Source organism: Acipenser ruthenus, chromosome 6 (genome assembly GCF_902713425.1).
Source record: "Acipenser ruthenus chromosome 6, fAciRut3.2 maternal haplotype, whole genome shotgun sequence".
In the NCBI taxonomy this organism is placed as follows: Eukaryota; Metazoa; Chordata; class Actinopteri; order Acipenseriformes; family Acipenseridae; genus Acipenser; species Acipenser ruthenus.
Window position 1 is genome coordinate 81,705,752 of NC_081194.1, and position 16,999 is coordinate 81,722,750.

At 41.9% G+C, this 16,999-nt stretch overlaps 1 protein-coding gene across 3 annotated transcripts in view; it reads left to right on the forward strand.

Annotated features, from left to right (window-relative positions):
* The window catches only part of LOC117411621 (rho guanine nucleotide exchange factor TIAM2-like), a 116,494-nt gene that overhangs the window by 60,370 nt on the left and 39,125 nt on the right, over nucleotides 1–16,999 (forward strand). For all 3 annotated transcript variants that reach the window (XM_059025903.1, XM_059025904.1, XM_059025905.1), the window contains 8 exons: nucleotides 526–666; nucleotides 1,592–1,648; nucleotides 4,766–4,933; nucleotides 10,430–10,534; nucleotides 10,858–10,936; nucleotides 11,240–11,329; nucleotides 12,187–12,396; nucleotides 16,448–16,551. In XM_059025903.1, the coding sequence (XP_058881886.1) occupies nucleotides 526–666; nucleotides 1,592–1,648; nucleotides 4,766–4,933; nucleotides 10,430–10,534; nucleotides 10,858–10,936; nucleotides 11,240–11,329; nucleotides 12,187–12,396; nucleotides 16,448–16,551 (954 nt within the window). The remainder of the gene's footprint in view (nucleotides 1–525; nucleotides 667–1,591; nucleotides 1,649–4,765; nucleotides 4,934–10,429; nucleotides 10,535–10,857; nucleotides 10,937–11,239; nucleotides 11,330–12,186; nucleotides 12,397–16,447; nucleotides 16,552–16,999) is intronic.

The following is a 16,999-nucleotide window of genomic DNA, read 5'->3' on the forward strand; positions in this document are numbered from 1 at the left end:
TCAGGACAACGCTGTTAAACGAGTGAAAATAACAAAAGCACAACGATGAACTGGCGACTGCAAGAGCAAAATGCAATTAGGATCAGCGATAAGCAATTAATGTAATTTGTCACATCTGTTTGAAATAAAAATAAAGTGAAACAGAATCAGGCTCAGCCAAGATAGGAAGGTAAAAACAAATGCATTGTTTTGTAATGAACAGCTTTTTCTGAGGTTAATTAGGAAACAGAATCAGCTCAAAATAAGTTTAAAGGGACCTCATGTATCAAAAATAAAACCTAGAAACATCAAGCCCTACACATGTTTAATGATAGAGTTGACATTTTTGTATTTTGTGCGTAGTTTGGTTCAAATAACAGAACACGTAATTGATATAAACCCCCTATTTATAAGAACACTACCTTCGTATCGGCCTCAAACCCTTTATGCACCAGGTTACATGTGGGGTTGTTGTCACACATGTACAACGTTATGTAACCATGTAGGAGTAAGTGTATACAGCTAGCTTGTGTGCTTCCCATGTAGATCTGCTCCAGAGATGAATCTACCCTGAGGAAGCGCTCCCTGTCTCACACAATGAGGGGTAAGAAGGGGCTCTTCTCCTCCCTCAAAGGGCTGGACAGTCTGGCCAAACGAGGAAAAGAAAAGAGAGCTTCTGTGTCCCAGGTAAACTGCACTGCGATACCATTTCTACACTACAGTTTGTACCAATGTGCATACCCTTTAACTGTGGTAGCCCCTTTGTACACAACCATTGAATCTTCAAAGCTGAGGTTTGGGAAATCAGTTTTTAAATGATTAACCAATGATTTACACGGGTGGAAATAGGACTCCTATTGCATATAGAGTTTCACCCATTCCAGGTTTTACTATAAGCTTAAGTAGCCACAATGTAGAGGAAATAAGCTCAGATATTAAACTTATGGTAAAACTAGGAATATATCAAACTGATATGCAATGGGAGTCTTATTTCCATCCCTGGATTAAGAAATACATTTGTGGTGTAACCTGTATTACCACATCTTGACGTAGTCTCAATACAGCTATTAACAATTAATTATGTAGTTATTTGATATTTAAATTGATGTTAAACCAATTGAATACCTGTTCTCAGATCAGATGACAGCCTGGGTTTATGTGAACGCAATGAGGGGGAACCCAGTAAACACAGACATCATTCAATAGCGCTTCCATTTCAAGCACCTGTAACACACATCTGTTTGTTTCCTCATTTTAGAAACACTTTGGGATGAATTGGGATCTAAGCAATTCGGATTTACTAGAAACATACTTGTATTGCTGTGTATACTCACAGAGCAATGGTTACACTCAAATACTTTGCATGAATTATTCTGTACTAAATGTTGTAAATAACACTTAATGGAAATCGCCTCACAGCAACCAACAGATAGTTAAAATGAACAGTGCCACTTCATTCATTATTAAATATGCTGTGTTTTTCTATAGAAATGCATGCTTTTTGTTGCCAAATAAAGTGATTTAATGTTCCAGAAGATTGAAAAAGCTGCTAATGATTCTGTGAGTGTCACACAGACATGTTTATTTATTTATTTTATTTATTTTCTTCCAGATTTTTGAAAGCAATGGCCAAATAACCCACATTCCTTTGAACCCAAGCAGTTGTGAGGTGAGATTTTATTTGTTGTCTTTTTCTAAAATCTGTACTGGTTTTACAAGCAAAGCAGGCTTTACTCTGACTGGTTTCCAGTCTCTAATTGCATTGTGTGGCTGCAGGAGAGGGGTCTGAAAAAGCACAGTGCATTCTGGGTACTGTGCCAGTTTAAGCTTCTGCAAGTCTTACAACTATTGCAGAGTCTTTAGAAGATTAGTGAGACATCAAAGCAAGGATTTCTAGCTTCACAGTTGCAGGTGATTTTTGTAGTGTGGCACTACAACAGAACATTTTCAAAACACTAGTTTTAGCCAGATCTCAAAATGTAAGGAGGTATGTCTTAAAACGCAGATTAGTTTGATGGAATGAGCTCACTTTGAGCTCAAGATTCCATACAAACTTTTTTTTTAAGTTTTAAATGTATGGGCTAAAAATGTTTAATAGCAAATTAGCTGCTGAAAACCTGTTTCCATACTATTACTGCATAATAATGTGGCAGAGCCAGACATCCATTACACTGCATGTCTGAACATTTTTGACTGAGGCCAGCCATGCTTGGCGACCCAAACTTCTCCTGTCACTGTAATCAGAACAAGTATTGGCCTTTTGAAGCACTGTACAGTATAACTTCTCTCCTTTTGATTACTATACAATTCACTGTATGACAAGTAAGACAACTCCCATTACTGCTGAGGCTATCGGCACAATCGACTGTTTCAATAGACAGGATGTGTTACAGCAGTGTTCACATTGGAAGTTGAGCCTCGTGTTTCAAGGCTACTAAAGTTACCATACTGAGCTATGAGACACAAAGCTGTGTATTCATAAAGATTTTTGGAGTACATTGCATTACTAATTCTTTATAAATAAAACCCAAGTAAAAGCTTTCATCACAGTGACGCACTGTAACAGTAAGACTAAAAGAATGAGGTTATTGATTTGCTTAAAGGGTATAATAGGATGCACGTATCGGCAGTGGATTCTGTGGAAGAACCATAGGAACATGTACACTTGAAGTCAGATCTGGAAAGGTTCAGAAAAGCAGCTGCACAGTCCCTCACCAGATTAACGAACACCCTGAACTGCAGGGGAGAGTCTCCTCGCTCTGGGGAGTGTGTTTTTAGGACCAGGTTTTCAGAGACCGCTGCATGCAGACAGGCCTGTATTAGCTGGGATTCGCCTCCGAGCAGCTGTGATAAGGGGCGGGATGTTTGTGAACACAGCGCTGCAATAACAGCAGCCCAGCCTCGTGCAGAGACACTTTCAGAAGCTGCCAGTGCTAGGCACGGACGCAAGCCTTTATTCAGCAAGGATTTAGTTGTATGGGTTCACAAATCCTTAGTCGCTGTCCGAGGGCACATGTTCAGAAAAGGGTTTTGTGCCGAGCTGTTTTGATGTAGTCTAAAAAGTGAACCCATTGTCTACAGTAAGTGAACATAATCCTTGTTAGTACTGAACATAATACAAGCTTATCCTAGTTAGTACTGAACATAATACAAGTTTATTCTTTGCATTTTATTGAGGTGTGTGTTCATCTCTCCTGATGAACATTTGGCCATAGCTGCAGGTTATCAACCGAGGTTATTGCATATTTTAAAATAATAATGCAGCCATTATGAGCCTCTTCTGAAAATAAGTGACCGTTAGATATTGGCTGGAGGTTACCACCTCAAAGTCATCGTTTGATGTGCAGTAAGGAATATATGAAGTAATGTATTGGTTTTAAGCAGCCCCATGCATCATGGCATAGCACATGATGACAGGCTAACACTCTTGGCAAATTCTGCTGGAAAATTGGAAGGGCTGTTACAACTTGTGGCAATGAATGAATGTACTCCAGTATATGAGAGAGATGCAGCCTTGTAATAGGCAGGAGCAGAACTTTCCACATCATACAGCTGACTGGGAACAAGGGTTACACAATGTTGTGGAAAGCAAAATAAGTGTCCTGTATACCTCAGACAAACAGGATCTTTGGAAACATAACTGTTATTGAACACAGTCTCTTACAAACAGGCTTTCTTTGTGTGCTTTCCATAATTGCACCTAGCTAGCTAGTCTTTATGTTGGCAGGTTTTAGGTTTCTGTAGTCACACCACAGCCGGACTCTGGGTGTGATGGCTTGTCGTGCTTTCTGTCTCTTTTCTTTTTCTTATTCTAGTACAATGACCCCCATCGGGTGCTCATCTTGCGTCAGCATTGTTAATACAAAGCCCCTTGTTTCTTTGATCCGGTCAGAGGGCACGAGTCACACTTGTTGAGTTGCACACAGACCATCTGGTCAGTCATTCATTCATTCCTCATTGTTCAGAGTCCAGATTGTTGCAGTACAGGCTGCTATTGTTACTGAGCTGCTCTTTAAAAGCTGGGTTGGGGGGTCTCCCTCAAACCCCTCCCCCCCTCCCCACTCCAAATCCCTAAATCCCCCCTCCCTTGTACTGTTAACCCTAACACTAACCCTTCTATCTCCCCACTCCAAATCCCTAACTCCCCCTCCCTTGTACTGTTAACCCTAACACTAACCCTTCTATCTCCCCACTCCAAATCCCTAACTCCCCCTCCCTTGTACTGTTAACCCCAACACTAACCCTTCTATCTCCCCACTCCAAATCCCTAACTCCCCCTCTCTTGTACTGTTAACCCTAACCCTGACCCTTCTATCTCCCCACTCCAAGACCAGAGAGATGTTATTGACCCCCCCTCCCCCTCCTCCCACCTCATCGTAAGGTCTGTAACGCTAGACAACATTCAGGTGCTTTCACAAGCAGCTCATCGTAAGGGTTATTCTTAAGCAATTTTCTCCAGGTAGCTCAGATAATGTCATCAAAAAGAGTTGCCTTAAAAATTGCCACTTTGTCCCACAAATACAAAAGCATGCTAACTTTCTTATTTCTGCAACAAGGGGCACGAAACAGGTTTAAAATGTCCTGACAGGTTGAATCTGCTCATCCGAATTGTCAGTTTCCTCCTCGTGATACTGACTCTCAAATGTATTTTAAGAAGAACCTGTTTGAACAGTCCCTTGTGTGATCTAAGTGAATTGTTTGTGTGCTTTACCTCAACCCTTTTTTGTTTTAAAAAGGACTGTTTTGACTGCTGTCTTCTTTGTCATCTTGCTCTTCCTAATAACAGAGAATTGATGGCACAGCTAACATCTACTCAGCAGCACCACCTGGAGGCAGTCATTGGGAAAGCTGTTTTGACACTTCGGCCTGTGTGTATTTACCTGACACCCAGGGAGTAACTGTGACCGTTCATCAGGATCTTAGGGTTGAAGATGTGCTGAACTTGGTGTGCAAGGTGGGTGTGGAGGGTTTGGAACAGTCTTTACTCTTCGCTGCTGTAGTTTTATTAATTTCAATTTGTACGTACATACTGTGGTAAATGAGAATGTTCTTTGAAACTCATGATTTTAGGAAAATCTGCACACCCTATTAGAATTAAACTGAAGCTAATCTGTATAAGTAAAAGGCAAGTACCGATAGGTTAAAAAAAAAATATATATATATATGTATGTGTATACAAGATATATATATATTTTTTTAGCTGTTAAATATGAGTTTATTTATTGAAATTAATTTAGAAAACGTGATCTTTTATTAGAATATGTTTTGTTTTTTCTTTTGTAAGCTGGGGGCAGTGTCGATTTTGACAACCTTTACTAAAACAGACACAGTATTATGTTGCTGTTTTGAAGGGCGCTTTTTCAGACTGATTTGACCCTGTAAACAGTGAAGATTAGGGGAGAGAATGTTTTTGGGGTTAGTTAGTTGATACTGGAGATTAAAGGAGTGCCCAGTGTAATTTACTGATTGCAAAAAACCGAAAGGACCACAATTGAAGGCTTTTAACTGAAAGAGTGCATTTACTATGTTGATATTTACTATGTTGATATTTACTATACTGATATTTACTACCGTATATTTTTATTTATTATATTGGTTTTGCTGAAATTAACCACATCAGAGAATCATTGTGCCCTTTCTTCTGCTCTGTGAGTGAATGCTACCATTTTATAAATATACTCTTTTCTTTTTTTTAGTGTTGATTTTATTAGTTTTTTCTCGTTTTATCAATTTAGGACACCAATGGCTATATAAGAATATCACTTTTAATTTTAGTTTTTTCTTTTTGTTTTTTTTCTCTCCTGTCTTTCTGTTTCATCTTTCCATCTTTAGTGATCTTTTCAGCTGATTCGTTTCCTTTCAATCTTTAGTGATCTTTTAAGCTGATTCGTTTCCTTTCCATCTTACCTGGTTCTTTGCTTCTTCTTCTTCTGTTTTCTTTCTGCTGGTGAGTTTCAGTAATTATCAGCATTATCTTTTATGGTAAAACTGTTCATTTTTAAAAAGCATGCTTTCGCAGAGAACTAAGCGCAAACAATCTAAAACAGAGGGAACACGAAGCCACTCTCTAGCTTGAAGCCTGGTCCCAGGAGACCTGGTTTGAGTCAGCTTTGCTGTAATAAACCCAGTCTCCCCTGGCGTGCCATGCAGTGGCCTGAAACCAAGTCTCCTGAAACCAAGTTCCAAGCCACAAAGTGTCGTCTTGTTCTCTCAGCTCAATGCATCATGCAATAAGGAATATAAACTGAGTTGGTAGAAAGCATATGAGGAACTACATTCAAACACAGAAGATATACTGTAGTTCTGTCTTCTTGTTATTAAGGGTTACTAAAACACAATTGTAAAGTACGCTTTCCATTTAGATGCCTTTGGAAATATTGAATAACTCCTGAATATTGTACTGCACGTTCTTTAAAAAAAACAATGCAGTATTCTCATAGATACACACAGCACCTATTGTGCCTTTTAGTTCAGTTAGCTCAGGTTTTTCCACAGCAGCAGAACCTTCTCCTACATGCAGGACCAGCTGTAGGTGCTGTAGCGTATATGCGGTAGTTGCACTGTAGAGTAGAGTTGCACTGTAGAATATGTATGGTAGTTGCAGTGTAGAGTATAGTTGCACTGTAGAATATGTATGGTAGTTGCAGTGTAGAGTATGTATGGTAGTTGCACTAGAGTATATATGGTAGTTGCACTAGAGTATGTATGGTAGTTGCACTGTAGAGTATAGCTGTACTGTATAGTATGTATGGTAGTTGCACTGTAGAGTATAGTTGCACTGTAGAGTATGTATGGTAGTTGCAGTGTAGAGTATAGTTGCACTGTAGAGTATGTATGGTAGTTGCAGTGTAGAGTATAGTTGCACTGTAGAATATGTATGGTAGTTGCAGTGTAGAGTATGTATGGTAGTTGCACTAGAGTATATATGGTAGTTGCACTAGAGTATGTATGGTAGTTGCAGTGTAGAGTATAGTTGCACTGTAGAGTATGTATGGTAGTTGCAGTGTAGAGTATAGTTGCACTGTATAGTATGTATGGTAGTTGCACTGTAGAGTATAGTTGCACTGTAGAGTATGTATGGTAGTTGCAGTGTAGAGTATAGTTGCACTGTAGAATATGTATGGTAGTTGCAGTGTAGAGTATGTATGGTAGTTGCACTAGAGTATATATGGTAGTTGCACTAGAGTATGTATGGTAGTTGCAGTGTAGAGTATAGTTGCACTGTAGAGTATGTATGGTAGTTGCAGTGTAGAGTATAGTTGCACTGTAGAGTATGTATGGTAGTTGCAGTGTAGAGTATAGTTGCACTGTAGAGTATGTATGGTAGTTGCAGTGTAGAGTATAGTTGCACTGTAGAATATGTATGGTAGTTGCAGTGTAGAGTATGTATGGTAGTTGCACTAGAGTATATATGGTAGTTGCACTAGAGTATGTATGGTAGTTGCACTGTAGAGTATAGCTGTACTGTATAGTATGTATGGTAGTTGCACTGTAGAGTATAGTTGCACTGTAGAGTATGTATGGTAGTTGCAGTGTAGAGTATAGTTGCACTGTAGAGTATGTATGGTAGTTGCAGTGTAGAGTATAGTTGCACTGTAGAATATGTATGGTAGTTGCAGTGTAGAGTATGTATGGTAGTTGCACTAGAGTATATATGGTAGTTGCACTAGAGTATGTATGGTAGTTGCACTGTAGAGTATAGCTGTACTGTATAGTATGTATGGTAGTTGCACTGTAGAGTATAGTTGCACTGTAGAGTATGTATGGTAGTTGCAGTGTAGAGTATAGTTGCACTGTAGAATATGTATGGTAGTTGCAGTGTAGAGTATAGTTGCACTGTAGAATATGTATGGTAGTTGCAGTGTAGAGTATGTATGGTAGTTGCACTAGAGTATATATGGTAGTTGCACTAGAGTATGTATGGTAGTTGCAGTGTAGAGTATAGCTGTACTGTATAGTATGTATGGTAGTTGCACTGTAGAGTATAGTTGCACTGTAGAGTATGTATGGTAGTTGCAGTGTAGAGTATAGTTGCACTGTAGAGTATGTATGGTAGTTGCAGTGTAGAGTATAGTTGCACTGTAGAATATGTATGGTAGTTGCAGTGTAGAGTATGTATGGTAGTTGCACTAGAGTATATATGGTAGTTGCACTAGAGTATGTATGGTAGTTGCAGTGTAGAGTATAGTTGCACTGTAGAGTATGTATGGTAGTTGCAGTGTAGAGTATAGTTGCACTGTAGAGTATGTATGGTAGTTGCACTGTAGAGTAGAGTTGCACTGTAGAATATGTATGGTAGTTGCAGTGTAGAGTATAGTTGCACTGTAGAATATGTATGGTAGTTGCAGTGTAGAGTATGTATGGTAGTTGCACTAGAGTATATATGGTAGTTGCACTAGAGTATGTATGGTAGTTGCACTGTAGAGTATAGCTGTACTGTATAGTATGTATGGTAGTTGCACTGTAGAGTATAGTTGCACTGTAGAGTATGTATGGTAGTTGCAGTGTAGAGTATAGTTGCACTGTAGAGTATGTATGGTAGTTGCAGTGTAGAGTATAGTTGCACTGTAGAATATGTATGGTAGTTGCAGTGTAGAGTATGTATGGTAGTTGCACTAGAGTATATATGGTAGTTGCACTAGAGTATGTATGGTAGTTGCAGTGTAGAGTATAGTTGCACTGTAGAGTATGTATGGTAGTTGCAGTGTAGAGTATAGTTGCACTGTAGAGTATGTATGGTAGTTGCAGTGTAGAGTATAGTTGCACTGTAGAGTATGTATGGTAGTTGCAGTGTAGAGTATAGTTGCACTGTAGAATATGTATGGTAGTTGCAGTGTAGAGTATGTATGGTAGTTGCACTAGAGTATATATGGTAGTTGCACTAGAGTATGTATGGTAGTTGCACTGTAGAGTATAGCTGTACTGTATAGTATGTATGGTAGTTGCACTGTAGAGTATAGTTGCACTGTAGAGTATGTATGGTAGTTGCAGTGTAGAGTATAGTTGCACTGTAGAATATGTATGGTAGTTGCAGTGTAGAGTATAGTTGCACTGTAGAATATGTATGGTAGTTGCAGTGTAGAGTATGTATGGTAGTTGCACTAGAGTATATATGGTAGTTGCACTAGAGTATGTATGGTAGTTGCAGTGTAGAGTATAGTTGCACTGTAGAGTATGTATGGTAGTTGCAGTGTAGAGTATAGTTGCACTGTAGAGTATGTATGGTAGTTGCAGTGTAGAGTATAGTTGCACTGTAGAGTATGTATGGTAGTTGCAGTGTAGAGTATAGTTGCACTGTAGAATATGTATGGTAGTTGCAGTGTAGAGTATGTATGGTAGTTGCACTAGAGTATATATGGTAGTTGCACTGTAGAGTATAGCTGTACTGTATAGTATGTATGGTAGTTGCACTGTAGAGTATAGTTGCACTGTAGAGTATGTATGGTAGTTGCAGTGTAGAGTATAGTTGCACTGTAGAATATGTATGGTAGTTGCAGTGTAGAGTATAGTTGCACTGTAGAATATGTATGGTAGTTGCAGTGTAGAGTATAGTTGCACTGTAGAGTATGTATGGTAGTTGCACTAGAGTATATATGGTAGTTGCACTAGAGTATGTATGGTAGTTGCAGTGTAGAGTATGTATGGTAGTTGCACTGTATAGTTGCACTGTAGAGTATGTATAGTAGTTGCACTGTATAGTTGCAGTGTAGAGTATGTATGGTAGTTGCACTGTAGAGTATGTATGGTAGTTGCACTGTATAGTTGCAGTGTAGAGTATGTATGGTAGTTGCACTGTATAGTTGCACTGTAGAGTATGTATGGTAGCTGCACTGTATAGTTGCAGTGTAGAGTATGTATGGTAGTTGCATTGTATAGTTGCACTGTAGAGTATGTATGGTAGTTGCACTGTATAGTTGCACTGTAGAGTATGTATGGTAGTTGCACTGTATAGTTGCACTGTAGAGTATGTATGGTAGTGGCTGTGTGGTCCAGTGGTTAAAGAAAAGGGCTTGTAACCAGGAGGTCCCCGGTTCAAATCCCACCTCAGCCACTGACACATTGTGTGACCCTGAGCAAGTCACTTAACCTCCTTGTGCTCCGTCTTTCGGGTGAGACGTAATTGTAAGTGACTCTGCAGTTGATGCATAGTTCACACACCCTAGTCTCTGTAAGTCGCCTTGGATAAAGGCGTCTGCTAAATAAACAAATAATAATAATAATAATAATAATAATAATAATAATAGTTGCACTGTAGAGTTGCAGTGTAGAGTATGAATGGTAGTTGCACTGTAGAGTATAGTTGCATTGTGGAGTATGTATGGTAGTTGCACTGTAGAGTATGTACGGAAGTTACACTGTAGAGTATAGTTGCACTGTAAAGTATGTATGGTAGTTGCACTGTCGTTTGTGGGAGACAGGAACCTGACCAAGTGCAATATTGTGTTTTTAGACGAAGCTGCTGGACCCAGCCCAGTACTGTCTGCGTCTTCGAAGAACAGTGGGAGGCAATGTGGAGCTCAGCACGCCAGCCTCCAACGAGTACTTGCAAGGACTGGTGAGAAAAGCATGATTATGAAATGGGATTGGTTGGCGCTCTGCAGTCTGTTATTTGATTATGAAATGGGATTGGTTGGTTCTCTGCAGTCTGTTATTTGATTATGAAATGGGATAGGTTGGTGCTCTGCAGTCTGTTATTTGATTATGAAAAGGGATTGGTTGGTGCTCTGCAGTCTGTTATTTGGCAGGGTATGAGGGGACACTCATCAAATGGTCCGCACATGTATGAAAGGTGCTATATATGAAATAGATTGATTGATGTATGAAAAGATTGTTTTTTAAAATATAGATTCATTTTGTATTGTTTTTTTCATTTTACAGATTTATGATGAATTAGAAGTCTTTCCCTTGAATGTTTTTCATTTGCACCTGTTAAGGACCGGGACTACAGTTGATTTTGGTAAGTTACAGAGAAAAAGTTCTGTAAAAAGTTACAGAAAATTAAAAACCTGAACTGGGATGAGTCGGAGCAGTTTTCAGCTTCACTGTGATGTTGTATCTCAATGTGTTGACCCCTGCACTGCCTGAGAGGGAGAGGTGTGGGTCAGGAAGCCACCTCAGTACTCTTATTTGGGTAAAGCCATTTGAACACACTGTCAGGCAGGAGCTGCTGTGGGTGAAATGTCTGCTTCTGTGGTCTCGTCTCTCCCAGGTGGGTTCCCAGCTTCAGTGATGACTCACAAGCCTCTTTCATTAATTGCAGGCTTTGCAGTAACAGGTCACGTTGATGGGCAGCGAAACAGCCGCATATTTGTGAGTGAAGTGCTTCCAGATGGAGTGGCTTACTGTGAAGGTATTTACAAAGCTTTCATAGTTGGTGTTTCTTTTTTTTTTTTTTTTTTTTTTACTTCTCCAGTTTTGTTATGTACTTCCTGCTGGATAGAGATCCATTATCTCATGCTCTGCCCTTCCTCCTGGATGAAACTGGCTGTCCATGCATGCATGCTGCCACTGCCTTTCTTTGACACAACTCACACAAGGCTTCCTGCTGATTATGCTAAGTAATCCGTACAGCCAGGTTCTAGTGCTAGGGTTCTAGTGCTTTGTGTTTAGCATATATTTATAGTTTTAATCTGCTTTTTTTGGTATTGCTAATTTATTCATTTTGATCTTGTTATTTATTTAGCTATATTATACAGAGTATACATGCCATTGAAAGATCAGTAACTATGACAGCAATCTGATGCATGTGGTAACAACGCTCAGCCACCACCCTGACTTACCAAAAGCCTGTATCAGTTTACTGAATTCTTACTGTAGTTAGTTAATAACATATTTGTGCTCAGTTTAGTTCCCATGAAGGGTGCAGGAATGCAGCTATAACAACCTCAGCCTAAGGACTTGAGATTTCGTATTGCAGGCATGCACATTGGTTATTATTGTGCTTGCGTGCATTGCTGTATCTACTGCTAACATTAAGTCTATTGTACACCACTAGTGGAGACTGTTTATAGGGAGCACAGATATATAGATTTTTTTAAAGCACAGAAATACAGAAATAAACTGTTCGCTTCTTTTTGTGGGAAGAAAACAAGTCTGTACGCAGTATTCTTTTAATTTAATTTTGTTTATCCTAACTGCTCAGACAATGAATTTCTGTTAATTGAACATGCTATGTTTGTGTTTTGTCCTTTGTTCTTTTACTCTCAGGATTGAGAGCCGGGGATGAGATCCTCAGTGTGAATGAGAAGACTGTGTCGACCCTTGACCTTGGCCTCATGGAGCCCTTGTTCAGCCAGCAGAGCCTGATGTTGACTCTCAGGAGGGATTTGCTGGGCCTGCCTTCACAGTTACCTCCTCCCAGCCAGTCTGAGCTTCTAGAAGAGTTTCTGGACAAATATCCAAAGCAGGCATCAGCTGGTAAGAAAACCAACAGGTTTAAATAATGTTTTACTTTACAGTAATGAAAACAAAAAAACATGCCATCTCAACCAAAAACATGCACATGGTTTGCACAACAGAATCTAAACAGAGCATCACCACTGCTTAATAATATGCTGTCATTTTCCAATGTAATCTGACAGTAAAACCAGAAATGAGCTCAGCGCTCATTCCCAATAAAACCAGACGCGAGCTCAGCGCTCATTCAAACCAGACGCGGGCTCAGCGCTCATTCAAACCAGAGGCGAGCTCAGCGCTCATTCAAACCAGAGGCGAGCTCAGCGCTCATTCAAACCAGAGGCGAGCTCAGCGCTCATTCAAACCAGAGGCGAGCTCAGCGCTCATTCAAACCAGAGGCGAGCTCAGCGCTCATTCAAACCAGAGGCGAGCTCAGCGCTCATTCAAACCAGACGCGAGCTCAGCGCTCATTCAAACCAGAGGGGAGCTCAGCGCTCATTCAAACCAGAGGGGAGCTCAGCGCTCATTCAAACCAGAGGGGAGCTCAGCGCTCATTCAAACCAGAGGGGAGCTCAGCGCTCATTCAAACCAGAGGCGAGCTCAGCGCTCATTCAAACCAGAGGCGAGCTCAGCGCTCATTCAAACCAGAGGCGAGCTCAGCGCTCATTCAAACCAGAGGCGAGCTCAGCGCTCATTCAAACCAGAGGCGAGCTCAGCGCTCATTCAAACCAGAGGCGAGCTCAGCGCTCATTCAAACCAGAGGCGAGCTCAGCGCTCATTCAAACCAGAGGCGAGCTCAGCGCTCATTCAAACCAGAGGCGAGCTCAGCGCTCATTCAAACCAGAGGCGAGCTCAGCGCTCATTCAAACCAGAGGCGAGCTCAGCGCTCATTCAAACCAGAGGCGAGCTCAGCGCTCATTCAAACCAGAGGCGAGCTCAGCGCTCATTCAAACCAGAGGCGAGCTCAGCGCTCATTCAAACCAGAGGCGAGCTCAGCGCTCATTCAAACCAGAGGCGAGCTCAGCGCTCATTCAAACCAGAGGCGAGCTCAGCGCTCATTCAAACCAGAGGCGAGCTCAGCGCTCATTCAAACCAGAGGCGAGCTCAGCGCTCATTCAAACCAGAGGCGAGCTCAGCGCTCATTCAAACCAGAGGCGAGCTCAGCGCTCATTCAAACCAGAGGCGAGCTCAGCGCTCATTCAAACCAGAGGCGAGCTCAGCGCTCATTCAAACCAGAGGCGAGCTCAGCGCTCATTCAAACCAGAGGCGAGCTCAGCGCTCATTCCCAATAAAACCAGACGCGAGCTCAGCGCTCATTCAAACCAGACGCGGGCTCAGCGCTCATTCAAACCAGAGGCGAGCTCAGCGCTCATTCAAACCAGAGGCGAGCTCAGCGCTCATTCAAACCAGAGGCGAGCTCAGCGCTCATTCAAACCAGAGGCGAGCTCAGCGCTCATTCAAACCAGAGGCGAGCTCAGCGCTCATTCAAACCAGACGCGAGCTCAGCGCTCATTCAAACCAGACGCGAGCTCAGCGCTCATTCAAACCAGACGCGAGCTCAGCGCTCATTCAAACCAGAGGGGAGCTCAGCGCTCATTCAAACCAGAGGGGAGCTCAGCGCTCATTCAAACCAGAGGCGAGCTCAGCGCTCATTCAAACCAGAGGCGAGCTCAGCGCTCATTCAAACCAGAGGCGAGCTCAGCGCTCATTCAAACCAGAGGCGAGCTCAGCGCTCATTCAAACCAGAGGCGAGCTCAGCGCTCATTCAAACCAGAGGCGAGCTCAGCGCTCATTCAAACCAGAGGCGAGCTCAGCGCTCATTCAAACCAGAGGCGAGCTCAGCGCTCATTCAAACCAGAGGCGAGCTCAGCGCTCATTCAAACCAGAGGCGAGCTCAGCGCTCATTCAAACCAGAGGCGAGCTCAGCGCTCATTCAAACCAGAGGCGAGCTCAGCGCTCATTCAAACCAGAGGCGAGCTCAGCGCTCATTCAAACCAGAGGCGAGCTCAGCGCTCATTCCCAGTAAAACCAGAGGCGAGCTCAGCGCTCATTCAAACCAGAGGCGAGCTCAGCGCTCATTCAAACCAGAGGCGAGCTCAGCGCTCATTCCCAATAAAACCAGACGCGAGCTCAGCGCTCATTCAAACCAGACGCGAGCTCAGCGCTCATTCAAACCAGAGGCGAGCTCAGCGCTCATTCAAACCAGAGGCGAGCTCAGCGCTCATTCAAACCAGAGGCGAGCTCAGCGCTCATTCAAACCAGAGGCGAGCTCAGCGCTCATTCAAACCAGAGGCGAGCTCAGCGCTCATTCAAACCAGAGGCGAGCTCAGCGCTCATTCAAACCAGACGCGAGCTCAGCGCTCATTCAAACCAGAGGCGAGCTCAGCGCTCATTCAAACCAGAGGCGAGCTCAGCGCTCATTCAAACCAGAGGCGAGCTCAGCGCTCATTCAAACCAGAGGCGAGCTCAGCGCTCATTCAAACCAGAGGCGAGCTCAGCGCTCATTCAAACCAGAGGCGAGCTCAGCGCTCATTCAAACCAGACGCGAGCTCAGCGCTCATTCAAACCAGACGCGAGCTCAGCGCTCATTCAAACCAGAGGCGAGCTCAGCGCTCATTCCCAGTAAAATTCTCCTATTGCGGCAATTAGTGATTTGTTCAGTAGTGTGTTAAGGGTGTGGTACAGGAAACAAAGTGTGCAAATGCCATACCCATGTATCTATAAATTATTGACGTAGAATATGGTTTGACTAGAAATAGCTTGTAGTCGTTTTAAATACCATGGGTTTGCAGATTGTATGCAAATATAGCAATGTATATCTCACACTGTACAAGGTGTAGAGAAAAATAAAACTGGTGAACAGTATTATTCAAGTCAAATATATGTTTATTGATGAGCTTAGAAAAGAACAACTTTAAATGGACAGAATGGCGTGCTCTGGGCTACAGTGACATCAAAAACGGAGCACTGAGAAATACATTCAATGCAGTCTTATACCTTTCAACACACACACTTGTAGTGACGTCATGTATGTTCACCATGGCACTATCCATTCTGCCTGGTAACACAGCTAAACCAGCACAAAGACATTTATTTGCTTCATAAAGAGACCTCTGACAGTACCCCACCCAGCTCCTCAGTTTTATCTGTTGCAGAAAATAACATTTTAAAAGAATAATTCGTTCTAATATAAAAACTATTACAAAATTCCTACAAGGGGTTGCTGTAAAGTGTCAGTTCTGTGAATGAGGTAACATTATCTAGTGTAGCAAGTTTGTAAATACCAAAGAGGCATACCAGTAATGTTTTGTAAACACGGAAAAGAGGCTTGTAACTAACCATTAACATGAACTGCTTGTTATACAAACAGAATACTCCATGAACATACTAGGAGTGCTGTGATACTCCGTGAACATGCTAGGAGTGCTGTGATACTCCGTGAACATGCTAGGAGTGCTGTTTTTAATTCACTCAGGAGGATGGCCATAAAGAACTAGCACACCCACTTGTTGGCTAATGAACCATCCTGTTGAATAACTACAGTAATCCACACATGTTCATGGGGTCTGCTCTATGTGTACAGCATATTTCCTGTCTTCATGTCTAAAACCCCAGCACCGTTAGTTAGTATCATATATTGCAAGAGCTCAGCCCTGCACACACAGAGCTGTGACTACAGCAGGAAGGAATATTTCACAAGTTCTCTTGTAGCGATAGTGACTTGATTGGTCTGGTGATTTCAGGGGCGGTGAGCTTTGGTGTTAAAAACGCCTGAAAACAGGATATAACAGTTCAGTATTCAGGGGGCTGGAGACTACAAGAGAAACTGTTTTGAAATGACTATTATTATTAAACATTAACGCTTTCTCAGATTCCACGCATCCTTGTCAAACGTTGAGAGGCTCAACCCTTTTGGTTCTCAAGTGTTTCTGCTACCGCGAGTAGAGATTAGGAATGACACTTTGAAAAGCGTGACTAGGTCCTGTGACCTGTATGTCTTTCATTGAATTGAGATTGACATGCGCACAGCTGTTTGTACAGGGTTAGTAATGACAGACTTTGTGGATTTCAGATGTTGCTGATGTTCCCGATATACCCAGCAGTGTTATAAGAAGTGCTCCTGATGATTCCCTGGAGCTGCAGCTGCCGAGAGAGAAGACAGGAAACCATCCAAGGGTGAGGAATGTGTTACAAGTCTATTTAAATTAGTCAGTGCTGTCTGTACCACCTGTTGACTATATGGAGTAAAGAGCTATATATCGTGTCTCAATGCTCAGCCACATAATAGTGTGAAAGAAAATGCAGAACGAAACAAAAAGCTATGAAAATTCAATTACAACCAGTTTTATGTGCCAGGTTACAAATAAAGATAATTAATGTTAATTTCTAAACAATGTATAATGTGCTGAAAGTACAGGTGGAGGACCATCTTGAGGCGATATTCAATTTCTTATCTTTTAATGTTGCTTGTTCTTTCTACCAGCGTGTGCCTATTTCACGTATGATGTGTTTTATATTCTTGATTCTGTTTGGTAAAGATCACAGTGCATCCATATTACCAGAGGTCAGAATACTGCTTTACAGGTCCCATTGGAACTGATCTTTCTGTAATTAGAGGTTTAAA